This window comes from Montipora foliosa, chromosome 11, assembly GCF_036669935.1.
Source record: "Montipora foliosa isolate CH-2021 chromosome 11, ASM3666993v2, whole genome shotgun sequence".
Classification (NCBI taxonomy): Eukaryota; Metazoa; Cnidaria; class Anthozoa; order Scleractinia; family Acroporidae; genus Montipora; species Montipora foliosa.
The window spans coordinates 24517354-24527353 of NC_090879.1; the positions used below are offsets into that span (position 1 = coordinate 24517354).

Below are 10000 nucleotides of genomic sequence, written 5' to 3' on the forward strand. Positions count from 1 at the left end.
TTGTTGTAATCCTTGTCCTCGCCGACGTCTTGAAGTGTCTTGAAGATCTCGTTGACCTCTGGACCGCCGTAATGCAGCAGAAGAGCTCTTTTCTGCTTGTCATCGGTAATCCTCATTGCAATGGTTAATCTCTCGAATTGCCCTAGCCATTTCTTTCATCTAGGACCTGCATTTCCATCGACGTGAACTTTAAACGGTGGGAAGTTAGGCAGTGAAATCGCCATTGTTTTGATTTCGCGGGAAATTGCTTTCGAATTCTCTTCGGAAATCTCTGTAGAAATCGCTTCGGAAATCCTGGTAGAACGCGCTCTGTGGGTTCTTTGCTTGATCTTCGTCGCCAGATGTGACGTTTATGGTCAAATAAACACTTGAAACCACTTGTTCGAACACAGTTCAGTATTTACTAAACAGACACGACGACTACAACATACAAACGTCCTAGCTCCTAGACCGCGTGGGTCTACACTGCCCTGGACCCCCCTGGAGGCTCACGCCTCTGGCACTCATTTGGTCCATCTCCTCATTGGATCACACCTCCCACAGAAAACTTGCCTACAGGCCCGCCATCACCATTAGGGGACATCCTCAAGGGTTAAATCTTGGGCAATACACTATAGTATTTTGAAATTACAAGTAAGTTAATTAATGTTTAATCTTTATGACATGGAACAGCAGAGTCATCTCCATTCTACATGTATGATGTAGAACACTCGAGTTATCTCCTATTTTATAAAAGAGCTTACATCTTCTAGATACACTTTCCTTCCTCTAACAAGGTCAAGGGCATCAATAAATGAAACCTAATAAAGAAAATATAAAGTTCATTATAGTACACCAAATAGGCAGTTGGCAATAAATTTTGCCAGTGTAAGACAGACGAAAAACAGAAGGTACAAAACACAGGTCACAAGTCACAGGTCATTGCTTAACCAATACAGAAAGAATCCTAAATATTCATTAAAGCTAACCTTAACCCTAATTAGGCCTAAACAGAAGTTTTTAGGCCTAATGTTAGCATTGGTTTTAAATGGTTAGGTGGGTGGTTTCGGTATTGGTAAAACAATGACCTGTGACTTGTACGTGCCCCCGAAATGGTTTGATGCAAGAACACCGGAATAACAATATTTTAAGAGACAAGTGCTAAAATGACAGTGACATTTATAGGCCTGAAATGACCATCCTACTTTCATAACATTTGACATGCAGCCTGAGAAAGTTCAACCCACAATATTTCTTACGACATGCAGTATTCGGGTCAAACCTGTTACCATTTTTTATATGTTAAGCTTAAGGAGGGTGGCACTTAACTACAGAAAGGCCATGGCTGCTACAAAGGAAGCCATTAAAATAATGTACAGTACCGCTCAAAAGTAAGTTACCAGTCTCGTCTCGTTTCTTGTGAGACGAGACTCTCACCTCGAGAGACGAGACTCTCGTCTCGCAAGAATCACTGAAGCGGCAAGATTGGCATAAATTTTTATAGAAGTCCGATGGTTACACGAAAGTTTGCGAATTCAAACGACAAAACGACGCTCATGGCGAGCATGAAACTTAACATGAATCAAAATTACGATACTGTTATAACCAAGAAATATATCATGCCAGTTGGCAACATTTCAGTGCGGTGGCATTGTAAACAGATCTCTGAGAAATTCTTGAGGAACTTTGCTTTCCAAAACACCGTATGAAATTGTTTTGTTTGCAGTTCGTTACTCCCACATTTAAGTCGATCCGCCGCCACGTTTTAATGTAAATAACTGCAAGCAAGTACAAAGTACATATACAATAAGACTGAGCTGCTACGGTAAATGAAAACAAACTCGAGTTTTATGACTTCACTTTTGAGAATGTCATCCACAAAACTTAATTCATTCAACAGTGAGATTATTTTCACTGTCACACAACAACAACAACAAAAAATAAAAATTCGAAACAGTTCAATGAGAAAGGCGAAGAACTTGAACTGTTGTATGAAACAAATTTATTTTCCATTTCCACCTTTCCAATTCTCAGGTCTGTGCGGTACATCTTATCTAAGTTATTTGTCGAAGCGTTTCACGCAACTTAAAGTAATACAGTTTTGTGAAGATACACCGTGGTCGACGAACATTATTTTGTCATGAAAGCGCTTATTTTTCGTTCATGAATGAAACGATGTGTATGAACAAATCTCCTAAAGTAGCGGCTACACAAGCGATTTTTTGCTTGCGCCAGTGATGCGATTTTTTAAAATTTTGTTGCGTCGCCAGCGCGCGATGAAAGTCTGAACAGGCGACACGAAAGCAGAAAAAAAAACACTCGTCATCCAACGTGAAGGAACTGCCTCAAGCGGGAGAATGAATCCCCAAAGAAAAAAGAAAAAGGAAACGGCTCTTTTAGGAGCCACCAAATGTAATAAAAGTCATGACCAATAGTAATAAAAGTTTTTTCCATTAACCGCACTGATGCGATCATGATGAGCAATAACAACCCACAACTGCGTTCTCTTCGCCTGATAAACTCACTTGAATTTGAAAGACAAATTTTTATGGCAGTTCGATGGATTTAAGCTTTAAGTACTGCTGCAGGAAATTGATCGATCGATTAACAGTGTTTACATGCGGTCGTGCAAGTTCATTGAAACATTTCTTCTCAAAATCAACTTCGTACAGTGTATGTAGATTTCACGGGCAGATTCGAGGCCTAAATGTCGACTTGCAAAGGCAATAATACACCACCGCCAACCACATGCTGCCGCGAAAGTTTATGGCAACATTTCTCCTAGACATCACCTCCGAATGAAAGTACAGTAAATGTAGATTTAACGGGCTGATTCAAGGGTTAAAAATGTGTACAGTGTATACAGATTTCACTGGTAGATGTCTGCACGCAAAGACAATAATACACCAACGCCAACCGCATCTGGACTTAAAACTTTATTGTCAAGTGTTACGTTTGGAGCGCGAGTGTCTTCGTAACAGGTTAATCTTCGGAAAGTTTTCGTTTATGCAAGACACTTAAAGTTTTTTGTAAAAAGGTTCTTGCCACGCAAGCTGCAGGAGAATAAAGAACTACATTTTGAAGAGGTGAAAAGCAAGGATAAAGGACCAATGTTTGCCTTGCTATGGAAAACACAGACTGTGCTTCGCTCCATTTCAAAATTAATAACTTTAAAGAACACCATCACCAAAATAAGCCGAAAACAACAATGGCTTTAGAGATCTTTCTCATGCTGTTTTTTTGTTGTTTTTTTTTGTGCTATTTAATAATTATGACTTTCCTTGCATGCAAAGTTGGCGACCAAAATTTATGATCTGGCGACCAAATTTTCCTCATTAGCCGCCAGCTGGCACCTGAGCAAAAAAGTTAATTTCAAGCCCTGCCTAAACATGTTTTTTTTAACCAGATGGGAACCGTCCCATCATTTTCCATAAACTGTACCATTGAATTTCTATTTGGACAAAAAATGGAACTGGTATTTGGAAAAGTGATCAAAGGAGGGCCTTATGACTTCATAATTTTTTTGAGAAATAATATTTTTCTATGGAGATTCTTTTTACAAACATTCGACGTTTAAAACCCACTCCGGCAAACTGAAGTTGCGTGCTTTTTAGCAGAGAAATTTTGCACTGATATGGAAGGGTGTTGAGTAATGTTCCATGTTTTAGTAACTACAAATTTTTTCTTCAGTTGTTTCGTTTTGCTTTTGTTTTCCCGAAATCACAACATAAAACAGAAAAGAAAACATAAGAGTGAATGGACCCCGAGTTGGCGATTCGCTGATTGAGACAGCCGATTTCGAGGCTTGCAGTAAACCTTTGAAGGTGGCGTGACATTATGATGGAATAATGTTCAGGGTAACAGAATAGTGTTTGCACAAGAAGTACATTGTGTACACTTTGTTTCATGGAGTGAAATATTTTCATGGTGATTATGACCTTTTTCACGGCATCAAATATTTCACGGTGGCCATGACTTTTTTCACGGCGCGAAAGGGAAATTTAACTCACATTCCAATCATTTTTCAACATTTTCATGGCGAGGACCATGAAAATAGCGTGAAATTTGGATAAGCCCCCTTTTTGCGTGAAGGATCACATAATTTAGCTATGATACTCTGATTTGAAACGTTGTGTTATCACATAAATGTACATCTGCATTGTGAAGAACAGGATTTAAAATCTTCTCGACACAATGCACAAGAAGACAATCTTTACCTTAAAATAGTCTGTGTTTTGTACTTTCATAGCCGTCAGGTTAAATCCTGATGTCATCAATTCTTCTTCTTTTTTTTTTTTTTCAGCATCAGTTATCTGTGTGAGAGCAGTCATTCTTGGTCATTAAACATACATATACAAGAAAAAAACTCCAAAAATTACCATAAAATGAATAAATCTACATTGTACATTGTATAATAAAGAGATCACAACCTAGGGAGTTCAAAGCAATTTACACATTATTAACCTCATGCAGTGAAGAGGTTGCCATCAAAGAATCTAATGTGTGTAAGTTGTAAGTTGTGCAAGTAAGCATTGTACTGTAAGTCGTGTTTTAATAAAAATTTATTTATAAAAAAAATAATAAAATAAAATTTAAAAAAAATACATGTAGGCATCTACTGTGTACGTACAGGATGATATTGTAATCCATTGGCCTTAAGGAATTCATCTGCTTTCTCTCTGCTGGTTGCCGCCAAATCAGCAAAACGAAACCTAGAATGACATCAACCAACTCACAATCTTTTTACTCATACAGTGAATAATAATTATAATTTATTATTATTATGCAGACCTTATATTCTGATTATGATTATAAAAATAATTGTTGTTGTCATCTTCGTCGTCATCATCATTATTATTTAGTCCTGACCCCACTTCTTGGGTGGTGAGATAAAAGACCCTTGGAATGAGGTTGAGGGAGGACTTCCAAGCTAAGTATTGCGTCCATAATATTATGGTGAGATGGACCTTTCATGGCTAACATCACAAACTGAAATCACAGACATCGTGAACTAAAACTACTGTATAATTCATACATGTGTTTTTTCTGATTGCTGAGCAGACAGACTTGGTGAGTATCAGTTCTGTTCCCTGTTCATATTTCACACATTAATTAACCTAATTTCTCACCCATAAATTTTACCATTTTATTAATTTTGAGGTACCTCTTGATTTCGCAGCAGCTAACCATCAACCAAGTCACTAACCGAATATAGAAAACTTGAGACCTTACACTGTGTCTGTTCTGAATTGATTTGTTGATGACAACACCTTTTAATTGTTAAATTTACATACATTTATATTGAGAAATAGCCACACAACTCACAGTGTCAATCAACTCTATCTGCTTTAGACATTATATATGTAGTAGTCCTCACCTAAATAGCTCAACTTCTTGTGACAAAAACCATCTCCTAAGATCTTCCCTGTGGAGATAAAACAGATGAACAATTAACTTATAGACCCTCCTCAAAACAAGTGACCAGTGGAGTATTTTGGAAGTTACGCAATACAGCAAGTACTTACGATCTACAATATGCAAGGCGCAAAATGAAGTGAGATATGTGGTCCTTTCTCTTCTCATTTAACCTCCTCTCTTTCAATTCTTCTTCTACAGTCTGGTATGACAACAAAAACACAGTTTTCCAACAGGATGCAAAATACAAGCATGGAGACGAAGAGGCAACTAGTGTGAATGAATCATTAAGATTTTTCTCTTTTAATTAAGAGACAACAAAATATTGTAGCTGCCCATAAGATTTTTTTCTTTGCACAGGATAACCTTGCAGGGATTATCAGCAATTACACATGTACATGTAAAAACAGCAATTGTAACTTATGCATATTTAAACATTTTCTACTTGGCATTATGCTGCTTTCAAGGGTTGAAGCAAAGCTGTGTTGATCCTTATACCTTACGTGTAACTGGCATCTTTTAGTGGAGGCAACAAAGGCTTAGTAAGTTCGTGTACATTAACAAGAGAAAGGTTTACTTTGTGATATATACATTTAAATCTTTGTACTACATTTACAGTATCACATAGGATGTTAAAATACCCACAAAGTTCCCGGCACAAGGTAAAGTATAGAGGTACCAGTATTATGGTATGTCCTATTCTCTCTATCAAAGGGTGGCCAGCTTGGGGCAGATACATGTACATGTACAAATTTCAAGAAACAACCAAAATAAGTTAAATCAAGGGAACTTCGCTGGATGTTAAGGACGTTCGCGCCAAAATCTTCCTACGGTGAGATTTTCTTCATTTCTCGCCTAGAGTTAGGTCATAAAGTACTTACTCCAAAAATGAAAAAAAAAATGGGGGTCGGAGAAAATGGCAGTGGAAAAATGCCTTAATTTCGAGAAATCGGTCATAATAGTGAGATGTAGCCTCATCTGCTCATCCATCGAAAATCATAAAAATAAACTGTTGGAGTGAAAGTTTCCGTGCATAGGTTTTTAGGAGTGAGATTTTTAGATAATTGTATGCCGCTAGGGATGTGGTAAACAGTAGAGTTCATCCTCGACGAGCGTTTTCGTAAGCTCTATCCGTTGCAACCACTACCAGAATTCGATGGCACAAGGAAAGAAAATGTTGAAAAAAGATAACTTCTTACGGTGAGAAATTTTTCATTTCATCATATTTTGTAGATAGTAAGTAAAGTAAGTGATTCATGATTAAAAAAATAGGGGTCACCGATGATCTGAACGAGTAAAATCGATGTGATTTTGCAAAGCTCTTGGAAAATTTCGTTTGTCACGCTTTTGCGTGACCTGTTGGGCAAGGACTGGAACCCAAGAGAGGCTCGATCGTTGAAGAAATGAAAGGTTTTTACCGAAAAAAAAAACCTTTCTCGAGCATAGCAACGAAGGTTTAAACAGGGGTCATCTTCATTTGGTTGGTGTTTCGTATAATATCTCTCCATTGCCGTAATGCTCATCCTCTGGAGTCTGTTTTTTGTAAAATTTAATCGCTGATTGTTTCCACGCAGGTCCGCACCATTTAAGCGGGCGAGGACAAAAATACTGCTTAATTTTCACGAAAGTAAAGAAAAAGAACTTTAAAAACATGCATTCATTTTGAACTTAAGTTCGTAGGGTAATAAAAACATTAAAAAGAAACAGCCCCATTAAATTTACGCAACGGTTCGTCCTCGAGTTTTCCAAACTTTCAGCCACTAGTCTACTCGATCAGCTACCTTTTCCAGAGCTTTTCCATCCTCCCGCTCACTTCCATTTGAAGTTTAATGATGATTCGGGAATAAATGTGCCATTCTTTTGCCGGCCTGGAATTTTTTCCTCTGTGTTTTTGTCGCCATGTTATTTTAACTGATGCTTGAAAAATATGTATGAATGTCAAGAAGACTAGTGCACGACTGATAAAAACCTCGCGAATATCAGTCGTGCAGTAGTCTACTTGACTTTCATAAGTATTTTAAATCAATTTTGACTGATCACGATCTTCTCTGATCCAACGCTGTGCAAGACTTATCGTCCAAGGTTTTTGCAAAGGTTTTGAAACCTCAACTTCACTAATGCTCGAAGTAATGCGTGACATATTACAGTCGCGTTACCTGCGCAGTAACGTTGCGCACAAACAATTAGCGCGAACGTCCTTAATTGGAACACGTAGATGTCAATAGAGTGGTTTTCAATTGAGTGTCGAAAGTAATTAGTGAATTACTTTGGTTTATGATTACTTCACTCACTGATTCGTTCAAAGTTCTCACGCCATTTTCTCAACCAATCAGAAGTGAAACCAAAACCAATCGTGGCTCGCGCATGCACATTTTCCCGTGCTTTGTGACGGTTACGTGTAATTACTGGTACTTTGAGTTTTGATTGGTTTACTGGATTGTCTCCGACCTATTTGATTGGCCAAAGTAATTACTTTGGTTTTGGTTTTAAGACACGCCATTAAAAACTGCCCTATTCACTTAATAGGGAAAGGTTTACTTTACTGACCACTCGTTGACTCAAAGGTAAGAACTTTTTCAAGCTTTCCTTCATAGCTTTTTGATAGTCCTCCAAACCCCTCTTGTATCGTATTCCAAATGTTTCGATTTCTCTGAGGACTACAGAATGAAAACAAAAATCGTCAACATGTTCATTATTTTAAGTGAAGCTACAGTATGTAAATGTTACCAAATCATGCAAAAGTGCATTTTATTATCTTTACAACATCAGACATATCAGGAAATACTTATCTAGAAGCAGCAGTACCGAGTCACTAGTTCATGCGTTTATCACTAGCAGAATCTTTATGGGTTGCCAAAATATCAAGTGTTAAAACTGTAGCATGTTTGAATGCTAGTGCTTGATTGGTTTATTGCACCCCAAAATTTTGCCACATCACGCCTCTGCTTCCTGAACTACATTGGCTGTCTGTCTGCTACTGTATCGAATATAAAATATTTCTTCTTACACAATACAGAATACAGAACACAGAACTTTATTTTACGTGGCACTCCACTTAGTTAAAAGCTACTTTATAGGAAGCCCACAAAGCATTTAAAGCGTTGCATGGTATGGTTATTTGTCATATGATACACGTTCTACCTCAGTCTAAGTATGACTTCCAGTGCAATCATGACGCTGGAGCCTTGTTAACATCACTAGAAGTAAGGACCAAGAAGACTACAGGGGCAGGTCATATTAGTTGTGCTGCTCCTAGACTTTGGAACCTTCTTCCATCTGATCTGAGGTCTATTTCCAGTCTGAACATTTTTAAAAGTAGACTTAAATTTGTTTTATTTAAATTAATAAGGCATTTCATTAGGGATTTCCAAATTGTCATTTTTAAAAATCTTTTTTCATATCTTATCCTGGCAATGTACATGTAGCTAAGGAATTTAGGATTAATTGTAAACTTTAAGTCTTAGGGTGCATTCAATTGACCCTAATCCGGAATAAGAATATGTGGAATCATGATCTAAAACGGTATGTCTGGCATTGTGAAGCAACAAGGATAAAGATAAATAGCATTTTAGCAGGTGTTTGGCAATTTTAATGGTGAATCTCCATAAAAACGAGGGATTTCTTTCTTCTATTCCACGTATTCCTATTCTGGAATACCGGCAATCGAACGCACCCTTAGTCTTAAGTCTTTGTATGTAAGGCACAGTTGAATATTTCCATGTATATACATGTAGAAACTGTACGGAATATAATACAATACAATACATACTTAATTGACCGCTCCCCATAGGGGCTTTTCAGGGCCAATGAAACACAACGAAACGATAGAACAGAACAACAACAATTGTTAAGAATCCCAACTGGCTGGAGGCAAACCAGTTGGCTATTTACAAGTGCGGCTGGGAAGTTGAACCAGGGACTACCAGGATCAAATTCAACGAGTGGTCAGAGCAGGTCTTGAACCCGGGATCTCCGGATCTCAAGGCAAGCGCCCTAATTAGTAGTAGTAGTAATAATAATAATAATAATAATAATAATAATAATAATAATAATAATAATAATAATAATAATAATAATAATATTATTATTATTATTATTATACATATATATACACACAACTTTATTTGGTAACGTAAGTTGCATGAAGGCAGCCAAAGGCGGACATTACTAAACAGCGAAATAGCGAAACACGGAGACAGTGAAACCGCGAAATGAAGCACCAAAACACCATGTATGACCCCACCATACATTGAATATTAACCGACAAATGTTGGATTTGAGATTAAACATCGTTTTAGGCCTAATTGGGCCTAATCTTCTAATCTCAGTCTTAATCTGAATCCTAATCTTAATCTCAATGAATTAGGAGTAATAACGTTTTAGTACTCAATGTATGGTGGGGTCATACATGGTGTTTTGGTGCCTCGTTTCGCTGTTTCGTTGTTTAGAAATGCCCGCCAAAGGTTGATGTGGTGCTCCCAACTACAGTTACATAAATCAAAATTAATTATAAATCACAAAAATTAATAGTATCAAGGCTGTTGCCTAACAGGAGCCCGGTAGCCTGGGGCTCCCAAAGAATAGCTCTGGGCGCCTTAATTTTTCA

The 10000-nt window shown here is 37.5% G+C and overlaps 1 protein-coding gene across 1 annotated transcript in view; it reads right to left on the reverse strand.

Moving 5' to 3' along the window:
• Positions 1–10000, reverse strand: part of LOC137977743 (DNA primase large subunit-like) — a 24355-nt gene that overhangs the window by 13280 nt on the left and 1075 nt on the right. The window contains exons 2-7 of the mRNA XM_068825067.1: positions 7942–8051; positions 5505–5596; positions 5357–5404; positions 4610–4691; positions 4197–4292; positions 744–800 (exon numbers count right to left, since the gene is read on the reverse strand). Of these exons, the coding sequence (XP_068681168.1) occupies positions 744–800; positions 4197–4292; positions 4610–4691; positions 5357–5404; positions 5505–5596; positions 7942–8051 (485 nt within the window). The remainder of the gene's footprint in view (positions 1–743; positions 801–4196; positions 4293–4609; positions 4692–5356; positions 5405–5504; positions 5597–7941; positions 8052–10000) is intronic.